Source organism: Chelonoidis abingdonii, chromosome 1 (genome assembly GCF_003597395.2).
Source record: "Chelonoidis abingdonii isolate Lonesome George chromosome 1, CheloAbing_2.0, whole genome shotgun sequence".
In the NCBI taxonomy this organism is placed as follows: Eukaryota; Metazoa; Chordata; order Testudines; family Testudinidae; genus Chelonoidis; species Chelonoidis abingdonii.
In genome coordinates, this window is record NC_133769.1 from 293,919,996 (window position 1) to 293,936,939 (window position 16,944).

Sequence of the window (16,944 nt, forward strand, 5' to 3'; positions counted from 1 at the left end):
AAAAGACACTGTAGTCTCTGGTTCAGTCTCTCTCATGTTTCTCTCATTCAATCTTCCTCTTTACCAGAGGCATGGAACATAATACACTATATGGCAGAGATCCAAATGAGGGACATACTTATTATTCACGCAGCAAACTTAAATGACATGGAAAAAATTTCTTAAGCATAAATAATTTTATATCCCATATAGGTTCTTATACCATCCTCTCTACCATAGTATCTGAACGCCTCCCAGTAGGGCCTTAAGCAAACTGACCACACATATGTCAACTGTGTTTTGTTCTCTCTCTCAGCCTCTCTGCAGGAGATAACTGCGAATCCCACACAGTGTTGGGAGGGAGGGGGGGAATGACATACACTTGACCCTGTGTTTATGTTAGGAAAGGAAGGTCGAAAAACAGTGCCTTACACCTGCAGTGGGGAAGCTCCAGTCGGACCCTTACTTTACAGTCTTCCTTGCATCCACAAAGCTGAGCTCACTCTCCACCACAGCCCGTGCCACGCCCCTAAATCCCTAATGAACAGCCTGTTTAAACATAGAAGTGGGCGTACCAGGCCACCATCCCTCAGACTGAGGGCAGTGGAGAGGCCTGAGCACAGGGGCAGGGTCACCGCAGTGGAACTGGAAATCACCGCAGGGCAGTAGCGGCTCCTGGTCCCAATGAACACCAAGGGAGCCTAGCCGGGGCTGCGCCATGCCGGACCCCACTCGGGCTTCCCTCCTGAATGACCTCGGGCACATCGCCTACCGGCCCTGACCCGCCCAAACTCCTGCGCGCAGCGCGGGCTGGTGCATTTGCGTGTGTTATAACGTATCTGCACAAACCATTACCGGGGCGAGCGGCAAAACGAGGAGAGCCACCGGGGCAGATCCCCGCAGCGCAGGCAAGTACCATTCGGGGGGGAGGGGAGCGTGCAGCCGACAATACCCCAGACTCACCTCCTACAGTTACCAACAGCCGCCCGCTGCGGCTCAGGCTTCACACCGGAAAGGGCGAAGCTGTTAGATGCCGTCACCAAGACAACGGCACTCGCGCTAAAACAAAAGACCTAAGGAAGCCACGTCAACCGCCCCGCTCTAGTCGCAATGCATGCTGGGACCCGCAATCCCATCCAGGCAGAGCTCACACTGCGCAACTGGCATCCGAAGTGTTTCCGGTGCCGCAGTGCATGCTGGGAGCCGTAGTCTCCGATTCCGCCTGCCAATCCGTTTCCGGCAGGGTCGAGTTGCTTGCCTGGAGCCTCTCGCCTGGTGCTGGCTCTTCCCCAGTGTAGTGGCCGGCGTTCGTACGGGCAGGATGTTGACCTCGCGCACGTTCCTGAAGCGCACGCGGGCGGGTGCGGTGATGAAAGTGGTGCGCGAGCACTACCTGCGCGAGGACATCGCGTGCGGGGCAGCCGCCTGTGAGCAATGCGGGCAGCAGCCCGGGGAACACCGCCTCGAGGCCCAGCCCAGCGGCGCCGCCAGCAGCCTCTGCTCCGCCCCCCACTACTTGCTGCCGGACACCAACGTCCTGCTGCACCAGGTACCGACCCCCCCTTCCCCCCGGGTGGTGGAGCTGTGCGCGTGGGGCGTAGGACACACTCAGGAGTCGCCATGGTTATGGGTAGCCGTGTGGGTTCCAGGATATTGGGGACAGGATTCCTCACCCCCCTTCTCTCAGGATTCACTGGTCAGGCCCCCAACATTTCGCGATCCACTCAAACGTCGTGAGACTTAAAACTAATAAATGTTGTTTTCTCTTCGTTGGCCTGGCAGTATTTGCTTTGCAGCAAACTCTGGCCGCGGTTTCAAGCATTTCCCCACAGCCGCAGGGATATAAACCACCTCTTTCTGAAATCTGAGCTGAATTTCCCTTGTAATCACATGCCTCCAGGAGCTGGGGTTTACCAAATGTAATGAGACATGCAATCAAATCAGCAGAGTGGCAGTACCATCTCCATTGTCCTCGGGATTCCCTGTCCTTTGGGCTAATGCTGAATTTGGCTTCCTTGATTAAACTGATTGTGGGGCGGGGGCAGGGGCAGGGGCAGGGCTGCCAGTGCTGGGAGCTGAAGTGAATTTCCTTTCTCTACCTACTCAAATTCATGACTGACAGCTTTTGAAAATCCCATCCAAGGTTTCCAGACAGGGTCTAGGGACAGCTCCTTAGTGGAAATTCTAGCCCCTTTCTGCTCCCCAGCTGCCAGGGTGGAACAGGGTCTGGGCATCTCATCATTCATTTTATCTTCTGGTGATCATGTGTTAGGGTCAGATAAACATTTCAATCTCTGTTATCAGTTATAAATAAACAATAACTTGGATTCTTTTTTGTTTTACAGATTGATATACTTGAAGATCCTGTTATTACAAATGTAATTGTGCTTCAGACAGTTTTACAAGAAGTGAGGAAACGGAGTGCACCAGTTTACAAGCGAATTAGAGATGTGATTGCCAATCCTGAAAAACATTTCTATTCCTTCACTAATGAACATCATCGGTAACGTATAGCTTGGGGTACAGCAAACTTTAGAGTGTACTACATAGGTAACTGGGATATAACTGACATGTTTTGGGGTAATGATGATGACAGTGTGATAACTATAGTAGTAAAATTCAAATGCTTTGAAGTTTCATTACTAGACATGAAATGATGCACTTTTAAGGTGGCCAGTTGTGAGACAATTGCAGGTGCTTGAAGAGAAATATGCCTGAAAGTCAATGCTTCAAAATACATTTACCTCAAAATATCTACACGCACTGGAAAATTATTTTGCATACAAAAATAGCTTTTTAATTTAGGAACTAATGAAACTAAGGGTTTTCATGCATTTGTTGCCAATAATTACATGAATTGGTCTCTGGGTAATTAGATTGGTCCCTTAGTCTGGAACATTGTGTGAAAAGCTTAATGAATGATTCTCCTGCGTTATAGTTGTTCTTTTTCTACTGGAGGTAGGGTGTAGCTACCTACCCGAAACCATTTTCACCTGCTGCTCTGACTCACTTCTACATCCTTGTCCCAAACCTAAATTTTCCAGCACTGTTGCAAAAAACACATGATTTTAAATGTTTTGTGTTTATTAAGTAATGTAATAGCAACTTGAACCAAAATTTAGTTTCTTTGCTATTTTTTCTTAATCGCAAGCATGTATTGGTTTGTTGGTGTGGAAATTGCTGCTGGAACAGATCTCTAGTCTGTCTAGTAGTATCCTATCTGCAGCAGTGGCTTTTAGTAGATTTCTCAAAAGAAGGCAAACCTTCACTCTGCTATGCACACTAATGCATCTGGACAATTGTGCATTGTTAAATCATTGGAAAACCTGTGAAGGCCTACCTTGGTGGTTTGCTAATGCCAGGAAGTATGCAAGATTTGTAACTCTTGTGGTGTTGTTGGTGTGTTCTGTTAAACGGTTACCACATTTCACTCTCGTGGTGATTGCATTTCACCAATGTGCAAAGTGAACCGCACAAGTGAACGTCTTGATATCAGTCTGGATAAAAGACAGTATATAAACATAAGTTGTCATTAGCCGTAGTCATCTAGGGCTTGATCCAAAGCTCATTGAAATCAGTGGAAAGACACTCACTTTGACTTCAGTAGGCTTTGGATCAATCAGGCCTCTAACTTTTCTGAGGGCTTAAGTTGACTTCAATTACTGTGGTGGCTGTAAGTCAACTTAAGTGGTGGTTCATGTTCACTCTTGCCCCTCCTGTCTGTGGTGTGCGTCCTCACAAGGAGCTCTTCCACCGACTGAAGTGGGGCATTGTGGGACACTGACACTGGAGTCCAGCAGCCGTGGGCTGACACCCTCAGCTAAAAGCATGGGGTTCACAGCACCCCACACCCCCAACTGTCAGCTGGGCACTGGGCTCACAGCTGTGTCCCCCCAGCCCCTGTGCTGACAGCCGGAGCTGTCAGCCAGGCGCTGGGCTCATAACTGTGAGCCCACCCCCCGGCCCAGGGGCTGACAAAACTGTGAACCCACAGCAGGGAGCTACCAGAAATGAAATTGACATTCTTGTCTGGTTCATGACTGCTGCTGTTTCACTTTTCAGCTTTGGCTGTCAGCTGGTGGGGGGCTCTGTGAGCCCCCATACCAGGTCTGGCAGCCCAGGCTGTCAGCGCCATGTGGGGCTCATTTCTAGAATCCCCAGGCTACAGGGCTGACAACTGGGGCCAAAATGTGAAATAATAGCAGCTGTGAACCTGATAAGAATGTCAGTTTCATTGCTGGTAGGCTCCCTGCTGTGAAATTGAGCCTTTCGGGCTCACAGCTGGGACTGTTGCCAGCGGGAAGAGAGCGGGGGAGTCTAGCTGCCAGGGCTGACAGCCAGAAACCCTGCTCTCCTTTCCTCCACAGCCCCAGATCCCTCACCAGGAGGCAGCAGTGGGGTCTGGGCTGTCAATGCTGGGGGGCGTGGAGGGGACGACACACTCTCAGCTGTCACCCCGGCTTGGGGTTGGACAGAAGTCTCAAGGAAGGTGTACTGAGGTTCTTTGTTTTGTCTACAGGCCTAGAAGTATAGTCCTCCAACTCTAGTCTCTCTTTCAGTTGTGTGGGTCCTGTACCCCCTGGATGGGTCTCAGCTAGGTCGATTTCCTTGCTGGTAAAACCTAGTTTGGCCCAACCTACAGCTGGGGGAGGGAAATTTGGGAGGGAGGCAGACCTCAGCCTTCCTGTTTCACAGGGTCGCAGCCCAGGGCCCTGAAAATGTAACACCCTGGGTAGCCTAAGTTTGGCCCACCTCCCAGTCACCTTCTCCTGAGTCACTGCCTACCACACCTGATATCTCCATTTGGGGCATGTCTGCTGTTAAGTAAATCTCCTTGGCTTCAAAACCCCAATCTAGGGGCCAATGCAGGTGACCCTCTGGTGTTCCTGCACACAGTTCTTCCTCCTTTGTTATTGTTGAAGGTAAAGGGGTAGGGGCTGCTTTTTCTACTGCTGCAGAGCAGTACATCTCTATTTCCCTACCCCTACGGGAGCTCTCTTTATACTGGTCCTTTCTCCAGGAGCATGTTAGGCAGTGTCTGAGGGCAAAGTTTTCCTGGCCCAGTACTGATCCAGCCCTTCTTTTTTTTCCTCAGACTTGATGTGGGGTCTGTAAACTCCATCACAGAAGATAACTAATTTTAATTTGTTGATGCATGCAAATAACTTCTATTATTGTTTCTGGAGTGCATTACGTTGTCCTTGTGTTGCTCAGTTAATTAAATTCATTAAGTCCCTCTGGAGTGTGTCTCAGTCCTCCCTAATCTTCAAGAATAAGTTCTAGATTGAAAATAGAATTTTCTCACTATTTTTCCATATCCCCCGAACTTTTAGATTGTTGTTTGATGTATTTAAACATCAGTAGCATCACACTTAACCTTGCTTTAGGATTTTCTGTTGATTTCAGAGAAACTTACATAGAACAAGAACAAGGAGAAACTTCTAATGACCGCAATGATAAAGCCATCCGGGTAGCAACAAAATGGTATGATGAACACTTGAAGAAAATAAACAATGAGGAGGCCATACAAGTTATTTTACTAACAAATGACAGAAATAATAAAGAGAAGGCTGTGCAAGAGGGGTTAGTTGCTTATACATGTAAGTTTATTGATATGAAGTATTTGACATTGCTGACATGTAAAAATCCCCCTAGTGTCTTCATATTTATCTTGTAAATAAATAATTTTGTGCCTTTGTTTTTATAGGTGAAGAATATATAAAGAGCTTGATAGCTAATCCTGATCTTGTAGATCGGCTTGCTTGTGTATCTGATGAAGGGGTATGTTTTCTTTTATTTTTTGTTCCAGCTCTTCAAAAGAAATATAAATGTTTTGCAATATGGTAATATTAGTCTTTATGTGTCTTAACTTGTCAACGTTTAATGACAGTATTGTTTTGCTGCTGCTGCTCTAGAGAAATAAAATGAGAAATGCTGCTCTGAATGCACTGTTTATGCAGTTATTAGAAAATAGCTACAAGTTACATGCAGAAATCACAGTTACGGTAGAGAGCTCCTCATTCAGTGTCGGATGAAAACAATATCAATTGAACAAAAAAATGTAGATCCATATCCAGAATAATTGGTGCAAACAAAAATTGCCTAAAACTGGATTGTGGACCAGTTAACTCTTTGATTGTTCCTGTTGCTTTAGAGCTCACATTAATTTAATATTTTTCATAAGCATTTTCTGTAAAATTTTTAGTTAATATATGATTTACTTGTATAAACAGTTTAGGTATTCCAAATACCTACATACTTATGTAATTAACAATAATTTAATATGGGACAAAATATAGATATTTTCTGATTTATTAAATATATTAGAGTTGATGTGGTTTCCAAGGCTCTCACTTTGCTCAATATTTCTCTTAAAGTTGTGGTTTAATAAATCCTTTAAATCATCTAATTTGGTTGGGATTTTAAAGGCTTAGGATTTGGCGGGCGGTGAGGGGTTACATGGAACATTAATAAATATTGTCTTGGAAACCAGTTTTCCCTCATACAGACTTGATGCTGTCATGATTAAACTCTGAATAAATATAAAAGCACTTGACATCCCCACAATATATGGCTATGGTGTGCTGCTGCAGGCAGAAGGAAAGAACTCCCAGTATGTGATGCTTCCAGGGTCCTTGTACTCATAGACTCATAGGTCAGAAGGGACCAATATGATCATCTAGTCTGACCTCCTGCACAAGGCAGGCCACAGAACCCTACCCATACACATTTATAACAACCCCGAACCCATGACTGAGTTATTGAAATCCTCAAAATTGAGATTTGAAGACACCTCAAGCTGCAGGGAATCCACCAGCAAGCGACCCATGCCCCACGCTGCAGAGGAAGGCGAAAAACCTCCAGGGCCCTGCCAATCCGCCCTGGAGGAAAATTCCTCTCCCGACCCCGAAATATGGCGATCAGCAAACCCTGAGCATGTGGGCAAGACTCACCAGCCAGCACCCAAGAAAGAATTCTCTGCAGTAACTCAGTTCCCATCCCATCCAAACATCCCCTCAACAGACCCCAATCGAGACAGACTTATCTGCGTGATAAATCCAAAAATCAGTTGCCCAAATTAAACTATCCCATCATAACATCCCCTCCATATATTATCAAGCTTAGTCTTAAAGCCCGATAAGTCTTTGCCCCCTACTTCCATCGGAAGGCCGTTCAGAACTTCACTCCCCTAATGGTTAGAAACCTTCGTCTAATTTCAAGTCTAAACTTCCTAATATCCAGTTTTACCCATTCGTCCTCTGAGTGCCTACATTAGTACTAAACTTTAAATAATTCCTCTCCCTCCCTAACGTTAATCCCCTGATATATTTATATAGAGCAAGCATTATCCCCCCGGAGCCTTCTTTTGGCCAGGCTGAACAAGCCAAGCTCTTGAGTCTCTTTTCGTAAGGCAGATTTTCCATTCCTCGGATCATACCTAGTAGCCCGTCTCTGAACCTGTTCCAGTTTGAATTCATCCTCTTAAACACGGGACACCAGAACTGCACACAATATTCCAGGTGGGGTCTCACCAGCGCCGTATATAACGGCACTAACACCTCCTCTCCTTGCTGGAAATACCTCGCCTGATGCATCCTAAAGCCACCGCATTTGCTTTTTTAACAGCCATATCACATTGGCGGCTCATAGTCATCCTGCTATCAACCAATACCCCAAGTCCTTCTCCTCCTCCGTCGTTTCCAACTGATGCGTCCCCAACGTATATCTAAAATTCTTATTATTAATCCCTAAGTGCATGACCTTGCACTTTTCGCTATTATATTTCATCCTATTACTATTACTCCAGTGTACAAGTGGTCCAGATCTTCCTGAATAGTATCCCCGGTCCTCCTCTCCGTGTTAGCATATACCCAGCTTCGTGTCATCGCGCAAACTTTTATTAACACATTTCCGCTCTTTTGTGCCAAGGTCAGTAATAAATAGGTTAAATAAGATCGGTCCAAAACCGATCCTTGAGGGACTCCTTCCGCTAAGTAACCTCCTTCCCAGCCTGACGAGTGTCACCCTTCAGTACGACCCGCTGGAGTCTCGCCCTTTAACCAGTTCCTTAATCCACTTACAACTTTCACATTCATCCCCATCTTTTCCAATTTAACTAACAGTTTCCCCATCGCGGAACCGTGTCAAACACCTTACTGAAATCGAGGTACAATTAGATCTACCGCATTCTACCGCATTTCCTTTGTCTAAGTAATCCGTCACCTTCTCAAAGAAGGAGATCAGGTTGGTTTGGCACGATCTACCTTTAGTAAATCCATGTTGCAACTCGTCCCAATTACCATTGACCTCAATGTCCTTAACTACTTTCTCCCTTTTGAGACAGTAATCCACTTCCTGTTAGCAGTAACCTAGCACATTTTTATATACTCTTATTGCTACATAAACAAATGGCTATACCTCTAATTTTTGCAATGGAGTTTGGTAGGCTGAATTTGATGTCAATGAACTTAGTTTTAGGATAGTTATGAATGCAATGAACCGACTACCAATTTTAACTTTTTTAACAGAAAGAAATAGAAAGTGGAAGGATAATTTTTTCAGAGCATCTCCCCCTTAGCAAATTACAACAAGGCATAAAATCTGGAATCTACTTTCAAGGAACCTTCAGAGCCAACAGAGATAATTATCTTGAAGCTACAGTATGGGTTCATGGAGATGCTGAAGAGAACAAAGAAGTGAGTTTTGCATTCGATTTCATATTTTAAGAAACATCCAGTGTGTGTTAATGAATAACTTATGGGTTTCTAAGGATTTAGGTAGATGAGCCACATGACCTCTTGATCTGAAATGTTGCTATTATGTCCATTCACTTAATGAAAGCCCTTTCTCTCAATTTTTTGTGGCCTACATTTATTATCTATATGTGATGTCATCCCAGTTGTCTTTAACTCAGGTTTTCCCCCAAGATCTTGGTTTTTATAGCACCGTCCGCTTCTTTTTTGTGAGCAGTGTGCGTTTTATTTTGGCCATTTTTTTCCCCTCCAGTTTTCTTTGCCGCTAGTCTGACTCTTTTTTTGTTAATGGGAAGTGAGAAGATTCTCTATTGACCGATATACAAGTCCACTTATTAAGAGCAAGGAAATACGTCTAGAGTGCATTCAAATATATATTTTTTTCTCATCTTCTTGAGCATTTATTGAAGTTAGTAATCTGGGAATGTAATGTAGTAAAATCTCATTCTGTGGGCAAATTAGTGACAGAAAGGTAGGAAAGGTGTCATTTGATTTGTTTAAAAAAAAAAAAATCTACAAAATCATAATTTCAGTGGTGTCACCCCCGGCGTCATAGGGAGGACTTGCTGCTTTCTCCCAGCTCTAGGTCCTACAATTGATGGAAACTTTGATAATACAGTGTCTTTGGATATGGGTCAAGTTAGATATCATTTAAAAGTCCTGTCTATCACAAACACAGTGATACCAAACATGACAGACCTAGAATAATTGTGTAAATGTATAGTTCACCGAATTTTTATAAATCAACATTTTTTAGTTATGCTTTAACACAGGGATGCATTGTTTCCATAAAAAGGACATTGATCTTTGGTAATCCTGGGGGAGTTAGCCGTGGCTTGTACGCCTGAAAACACTGGTGGATGGAACCCTTGAGCGACAGCGGGCTGAGCCACTCAGTCCGCTGCCGGTCTGGGGTTCCGGCCGCTGTCCCTGCACAGTCCACTGCCGGTCTGGAGTTCTGACTGCCGGCTCCTTACCAGCCAGGATCCTGGCTGCAGGCCTCACTCAGCCTGCTAGATGAACAGAACCCGAGACCAGCAGCGGGCTGAGCGGGCCAGTGGTGTAAGATCAACATTTTAATTTAATTTTAAATGAAGCTTCTTAAACATTTTGAAAACCTTGTTTATTTTACAATACAACACTAATTTAGTTATATAATATATAGACTTATAGAGAGAGACCTTCTAGAAAACATTAAAATGTATTACCGGCACATGAAACCTTAAATTAAAGTGAATAAATGAAGACTCAGCACACCACTTCTGAAAGGTTGCTGACCCCTGGTTTAGTGTCTCTGACCCTGTGAGAGTTCAAACAGCAAAGAGAGATGAATAGTTTTCTTTTGACCGTTTTATTTTTAACTTTTGACCTTCCAGTCCATGAGAGGAGCTCCCTTGCATGTAGCATTTCCAAGGTGTGATAAGGCCATTCACCAGTCCTTTGTATTGTGATGTCCTTTAATGATCCATTTAATTTTGATAGACCTTCTTAATGAGTGAGAAGGACGATTCCCCTGCCTGTGTTCACAAGTTCAGAGCAATCATTTTCAAGGTCATATAGCAAAATTTACATATTTCCTTATAGAATGGGATACAGACCTTAAAGTGAGATTAACATATGTAGCAACTTACAAATGTTTCATAGAGTCTAAAGACTAAATACATTCTTACAATAATAATACCTAGTATTACAAACATGCTGGTTTGGTTTGCGGCTATGAGTCTGTCAATTCTAGCTAATGCCTACAGACTTGGTCAGAACTGGCACTTGATTTACTAGTGTCACAAAGGAAACATGTGAAAGGTTGCATGTGTGTCTTTAATAAAGTTTCTTATACATTTAAGCTAAATTTTTTAATCCATTGAAACAAAGATTAAAAATAAAAGGAGATTAAATTTGGAAAATCCAAGCATTATCTGAGTTAAAATCTGAAATGTGTGGTTGCTGGGAGTGAGAATACTAGAAAAGTATATTTAGTACTGAAAGAGACCTGGGGTGGAAAAAATAGTTTTTGATAGCTCTTATATTAGTCTGCATAAGCTCTTTGGAACAGGGACTGCTGCTTCTATTGTACCTGTGTACTGTGCCTAACACAATAGGGCCTCTGGGGGACTACTGTAAAATTTTGTAATTTTAATATCTAAAACATTGTTTTCTTAAACAGATAATTATACAAGGACTTAAAAATTTAAACCGAGCAGTTCATGAAGATCTAGTAGCTGTGGAACTGTTGGCAAAAGACCAGTGGGTTGCACCATCCTCTGTAGTTTTGCAAGATGAGGGTCAAAATGAAGATGATGATGAAAACGAAGAGGAGAAAGAAAATACTGTATGATATAAATCACAGGTTTCTGATTCAGTCCTACTTGTGCTCCTGTGTTGTCCCCTTTCTTCTTGTTGCCTAGCACCCTGGAGCAAGATCTATATCAGCTCTTGAAAAATGAATTGAATAGGTCTAGTCAAAAATTTCCAAAATTTATACTTTGGACAAAAAGGATAAAATTTTGAAACAATGATTCCCATTTTTTTCATCCAGTTCTAGTGGTGAGAGATGTGAAATCAGGAATGCCAGTGTAGCCAGGTTGTGGCTGGATACAGATCTTATCTCTCACTCTCTCTTTTCCATGTGATTTGTATAAAAGTTTCCTTCAAAACTAGATGTATCCTCCAGTTTACCTGCTTTCTTTTCTTCTTTTTTTTTTTTTTTCAATTTTTAAGGGGATGGTAATTTATTGATAACTTATCTTAACTTTTATTCCTATACCAAGAAAGTAAATATTAATGCAGGGATCGGCAACCTTTGGCCCGTGGCCTGCCAGGGTAAGCATCCTGTCAGGCCGCACCGGTTTGTTTACCTGCTGCGTCCGTAGGTTTGGCCAATAGCGGCTCCTGCTCGCCGCTGTTCGCCGTCCCAGGCCAATGGGGGCTACGGGAAGCAACACAGGCCGAGGGATGTGCTGGCCGCCACTTTTCGCCACCCTCGTTGGCCTGGAGCGGCGAACCACGGCCAGTGGGAGCCACAATCAGCCTAACCTGCAGATGTGGCAGGTAAACAAACCGGCCCGGCCCAGTCCGCGTGGGTGCTTACGCTGGCAGGCTACGGGCCAAAAGTTGCCGATCTCTGCATTAAATATACTAGTACTTAGCAGCAGCTTAAGCAGGTAGCAATAAAATACCTTACAAAAACATTGGCTCGTTAAAACAAAAAAACCCCAACAACCAGGAAATTCACACGTAAAGTTAAATTTCACGTTTTCAAATATTTGTCTCTTTTAAAGACATAGAAAAGATGCCTGCTCTGTTTAAACACCGCCTTTAGTAATTTCTGAGAGAAATCAGAAACTCCACCATCCTTTTATTTTTGATTACAAATAATTTGTAACAGATTTCTTCTAATCAGTGATCACAAAAACTGGGATGCCTTAATCTTAATTACACAATTGTCCTGCCAACTCCTGCTTTTATTATAGTCATACAGATGTACTAAATATGGATAGATATGTAAAAAAAGATACACTGTACAAGTTTCTAATAAGAAAAATAGCACACGGGGGGTGATCAGTCCCTGCTCATAAATGGTCCGAGTCCTGGAATATATGGAAGTTCTCACATGATTATCTTCTGATTCCATGCACGAGCTAGTTATTAGATGGAGCTAGGTCCAGAGTACAGTACTTACATGAAAAGAGCAAAGGTTAAGTGTGATGACAAACCATTAGCCTTCAGTGGGGTCATGTATGTAAGTAATCAGTTATAAAACATTTTGTGGTGCGTATTTGTGATACCCATTCACAGAAAGAGACAGGAAGATAGTGTTTCTGTGGGAGTAGAGTTAAGATAGTGTGGGCACCTTAATTTCCATATAGTCAAATGCCTGTTACCTTAACTTTGAATTTCCTGACCTTTTAAATGGTTATCTTAAAATAAGCACATAGCTCCCCCCCACCTCATTCGCATCCCCAAGTAATGAGAGTCTTTTTGTTAAGAGGTTTACAGAACAGCAAGGGTGGAGGAAAGTAGGGGGATTGCGTGGGCAGCAGAACAAGAGAGCATTCCTCTCTCACACAGACAGATTTGAGGTCATTGGAGATAATCAGCTGAACATGAGCTCCCAGTTTGACCTTGTGCCAAAAGAGCTAATGGGATGCTGGGATGAATAAACCGGGTAATCTCAAGTAGGGGCAGATAGATGTAAAATAACCTATATTTATCACTGGTACGACTACTGCTGGAATACTGTATCTGGTTCTGGTGCCCACAATTCAAGAAGGATGTTAATAAATTAGAGTTCAGAGAAGAGCTATGAGAATGATTAAAGGATTAGAAAACCTGCCTTATGACGATAAATACACTGATCTCTTTAAGTCTATCTTGACAAAGAGACGATTAAGGGGTGATTTGATCAGTTACAAGTACATACATTGGGAACAAATATTCAATAATGGGCTCTTTATCTAACAGAGAAAGGTATACCTGATCCAAATGCTGAAAGATTAAGCTAGAAAAATTCAGACTGGAAATAAGGTGTACATTTTTAAGTGAGAGTAAGTAAGCATTGGAACAATTTACCAAGGGTCATGGTGGAGTCATGATTGCGTGTTTTTCAAAAATATCTCTAGGATTATTTTGGGGGGCAGTTCTGTCACTGGTGTTATGCAGGAAGTCAGAGTAGGTGATCATGTCATCCCTTCTGGCCTTGGAATCTATGGACCCTTTTTGCAGCTCTTTTTCCCTCCACTGTGTTCTTATGTGTAATATATCTGTAAATTTAGGGTTAATACCAGTTTAATCTAGATCAAAGCAGCTGATGTCACACCTTGCGGACATTAAAAGTGGTATAAAGGATATGGGAGGAGGGGAGAGGCATGATTCTATTTATGATGTCATAATCTAGTTTATGAGCATTACAGTGACTGATAAAATTGTGTCCTTAAAGCATGAGTTAGATTATTTACTATCTTAGCTATATTAAAATCATGAATTCAAATACAGTTTGTTTGTAAATCCTAGCTAAAATCTTCCATAAACAAGAACATGTTGAGACCATCAGGAAGAGTAGTAGGTATTATAAAAAGAAATTGGAGACCATTTTGTGGCATGCTTTCCAAATCACAGATAAAAGAGGTAAGCAAATACTCTCTGTTTGTTGTAAATGTTTAAAAAAAAAAAAAAAAAGAGGGGGAAGGGGAAAAGTTATTTCTCCTCCTTTTCTCTTTCAACAGGCCAGACGGCATTTGTTTACACCAGCTGATCGCAGGATCCCTCGAATTCGAATAGAAACCAGACAAGCTTCCACATTAGAGGGACAAAGAATTATTGTTGCTATTGATGGTTGGCCCAGAAATTCCAGATATCCTAATGTAAGTTTAAAATAAAAATTTCATTATTATACATCTGAGGATAGTAATTTTTAATCTAATGATCAGAACTATTAGTAGTATTAAGCTAGGTGATTTAAAATCTTTTTGTGTTACATGTTTTGCGTACCTTCAGCGATGCTGAGGAAGTTCCCAACATAATTATTTGAGTGAATAACATTTGAGGCCACAGCTCTCAAACTTGAGCGTCTAAAGTGGCCCCACTTTTTTTCAGAGGTGCTGAGCATCCATAGCTGTTACTTACTTTCAGCTCTTGTATTTAGGCTTTGAAAGTCTGGTCCTAAAGTTCTGAAATGAAATATTTCTGAACTGATTGCAGTGTTTTACTTCTATAAACTAGGGAGTGCTGTGTTTTCCTTTTCCTGTACAGTGTTGCATACACTGACAGTACTCAAAAATAATAAACAGGGGTTTTTGAAGTTAACCTGTGTGAAGCACTTTGAGACTTTAAAGTGAAAGAAGAACTTCGTATTTCTAACAATCTGGGAAATCAAATCAGTATCAAAAGAGTATTATAATCTGAAATATGGAGAGAGTATAACAGGAGAGAGTACCATCTCTCTCATAAGGACGCCATTGGGGCTCCAAAATGGGAAATACGCAGTGAGTAAAATCTTGGAATTTAAATACCTTTGGCCAGAACAGTTCTTTGGAAATGTACGCACCACAAAAAACCAAAATAGCTAAGAGAAGAGTGCACTATACAGTTTAGATCCATAACAGCCTAACTTATTGTAGGGTTAAGAATTTGATTATCAAACAGCCCTGTGTCAAGATGTTGCTTAAATCTCTCTCACTTTCTCATTTCTTAGGGTCACTTTGTAAAGAATTTAGGGTCTGCTGGAGATAAAGAGACTGAGACAGAAGTTCTACTTCTTGAACATGATGTTCCCCATCAGCCTTTCTCCCAGGCTGTTCTTAGCTTTCTACCAAAAATGCCATGGAGCATTACAGAAGAGGTAAATTAAAAACACATGTAACAGAGTGGCTGCCACCTGAGCACCCCCTTGTAGCACTCTACCTCTGTTTTCTCTTTTCAGGGCTCCTTTTGAGCTCCACACAGTCTTTCTCTCTGTTCAGTAATACCCCTCCTCAGGGACTGGTTTTATTGGCATATGGTTCAAAATAAACACATGCACACAAAGATCTACCCCCTGCCTGAAACTGGGCACAGCTTCTTCTCTCTGAGGTACTGTCTCAAAACGCTTCTAGTGTCATAGGCTCTTCCCTGCTTTGCCATTCTCAGCCTCTCCTGGGGTTGACCCTTGATCTCAGGGTCTTTGCTGTCGGACCTTTTTCTCACTCTCTGCAGTCTCTGTACTGCGTCTTCCTTTATTAGGGCCAGGTGTTTTCCCTTAAGACCGGTTCAGACCAGGTATCCAGTCATAGAGTGCGCTGGACCACACTCCGTCTTAAAGGGGCCAGTCACTCTATGACAACACCAGTTTTAACTGAGCTCTGTGACTAACACGTCTCCTCTTTCAAAACCAGACACAAAATTTCTCTCTCTGTTGCAAAGGGATCTCAGAGAATAAAGATGGGAGGGGAAGAACTTTTCCAAACCTACCACCTCTTGGGATGAGAATTTTTAAAATGTTGTTTCTACCTCACTCCTCCCTTCATTCCACTAGCAAGAGTTATGCTGTATGAGATTGCTTCAGCCACTCTCCTAAATCTTCAAAGCATATTCAATACAAAACCAACTAGTTAATTTCCTGTTTAATGAGTTCCAAGTACATTTCCTCCAATGATTTAACTTAAATGTGGGAAATAACTATTTTAGGATTTATAAAATAATCAAGGCACTTTACAAACATTGACTGACCCTTGTATAACCTCTGTGAGGTAGGTGGGTAGTATCCTCATTTTACATTCATTACACATCTTTGCAACTTTTTTTAAAACTGGGAAACTGAGACAGAGAGGTTATATGATTTCTCCTAAACTACAAAATTTTCCATGAACTCCAAGTCAGCATGGACTGTACAAAGGATCAGGAGCCAAAAATAAAATACTGGCTCTGACACTCAGAGGGACTGAGTGTCAGAACCAGTATTTCTTGGCTCCTGATCCTTTGCTAACTCCATGCTGACTCAGTTCATGAAAAGCTTTTGTCTTTTTTTCTTCTGTTTGCCAATAATTAGCAAATGCTTTAAAAATTTCTCTCATAGTTCTTCTGTCCATCACTGTAGTACCTGTACATCTTGACCTAACTCTATACAAGAGAGCTCTTCTAAAACAGAAAGTCAATGTGACCTGTGCTCCCGCTTTTGAAAATTTTACCCCAAAGTACATTCCTCTAATGATATTTTGTAGTTTGGTTTCTGCAACATGTTTGAAAAACCTTGTTTAAAATTTCAGGACATGAAATTTAGAGAAGACTTAAGGTATCTGTGTGTATGTAGCGTGGATCCTCCAGGCTGTACTGATATTGATGATGCATTACATTGCAGAGAACTGGAAAATGGAAATCTAGAGGTATTTTGTTCCCTTATTTTCCTATCTATGGGTCATTTTATTTGTCATTCTCCCCCCCACCCCCCTTTTCTCAAACAGTGTAATGGCAGGAGGAACTGAAATGGGATCTCTTTAATGTGTGGCACTAGAAAACGTTTTTGTCTTCCATCAGTTGCAATAATGGAGCCACTGATGTCAGCATGTTAAATGAAATTTGACTTGAGTGGACAAGAAGGATTTTTAAAAATATTTCTTGAGATGAAGTGTCACTTTTCCCATAAAGTCACAAAGATGTTGTTTGTTTGTTTGTTTGTTTTTAATTTGAAATGTGTGTGCGATTTGCAATGTTATGGTCAGCATTTAGAGTAAATGCTGTG

General features: G+C 42.3%; 2 protein-coding genes across 5 annotated transcripts in view; one reads left to right on the forward strand and one right to left on the reverse strand.

The window, feature by feature from the left end:
• PIBF1 (progesterone immunomodulatory binding factor 1) overlaps window positions 1-1,103 on the reverse strand; it is a 198,878-nt gene extending 197,775 nt beyond the window's left edge. The window contains exon 1 of one of the 2 annotated variants that reach the window (XM_075061550.1): window positions 943-1,103. The gene's annotated coding sequence lies outside the window, so the exon portion shown is untranslated. Of the gene's footprint in view, window positions 1-411; window positions 453-942 lie in introns of those variants that run through there. The other variant, XM_075061551.1, reaches the window with a different exon arrangement.
• Window positions 1,104-1,300: 197 nt separating this feature from the next.
• DIS3 (DIS3 exosome endoribonuclease and 3''-5'' exoribonuclease) overlaps window positions 1,301-16,944 on the forward strand; it is a 29,019-nt gene continuing 13,375 nt past the window's right edge. The window contains exons 1-10 of one of the 3 annotated variants that reach the window (XM_032791056.2): window positions 1,301-1,528; window positions 2,325-2,482; window positions 5,386-5,579; window positions 5,687-5,760; window positions 8,508-8,675; window positions 10,897-11,061; window positions 13,743-13,856; window positions 13,955-14,092; window positions 14,923-15,069; window positions 16,472-16,588. In XM_032791056.2, the coding sequence (XP_032646947.1) occupies window positions 1,301-1,528; window positions 2,325-2,482; window positions 5,386-5,579; window positions 5,687-5,760; window positions 8,508-8,675; window positions 10,897-11,061; window positions 13,743-13,856; window positions 13,955-14,092; window positions 14,923-15,069; window positions 16,472-16,588 (1,503 nt within the window). Of the gene's footprint in view, window positions 1,529-2,324; window positions 2,483-5,366; window positions 5,580-5,686; window positions 5,761-8,507; window positions 8,676-10,896; window positions 11,062-13,742; window positions 13,857-13,954; window positions 14,093-14,922; window positions 15,070-16,471; window positions 16,589-16,944 lie in introns of all 3 variants that reach the window. The other 2 variants (XM_032791057.2, XM_075061549.1) reach the window with 2 other exon arrangements.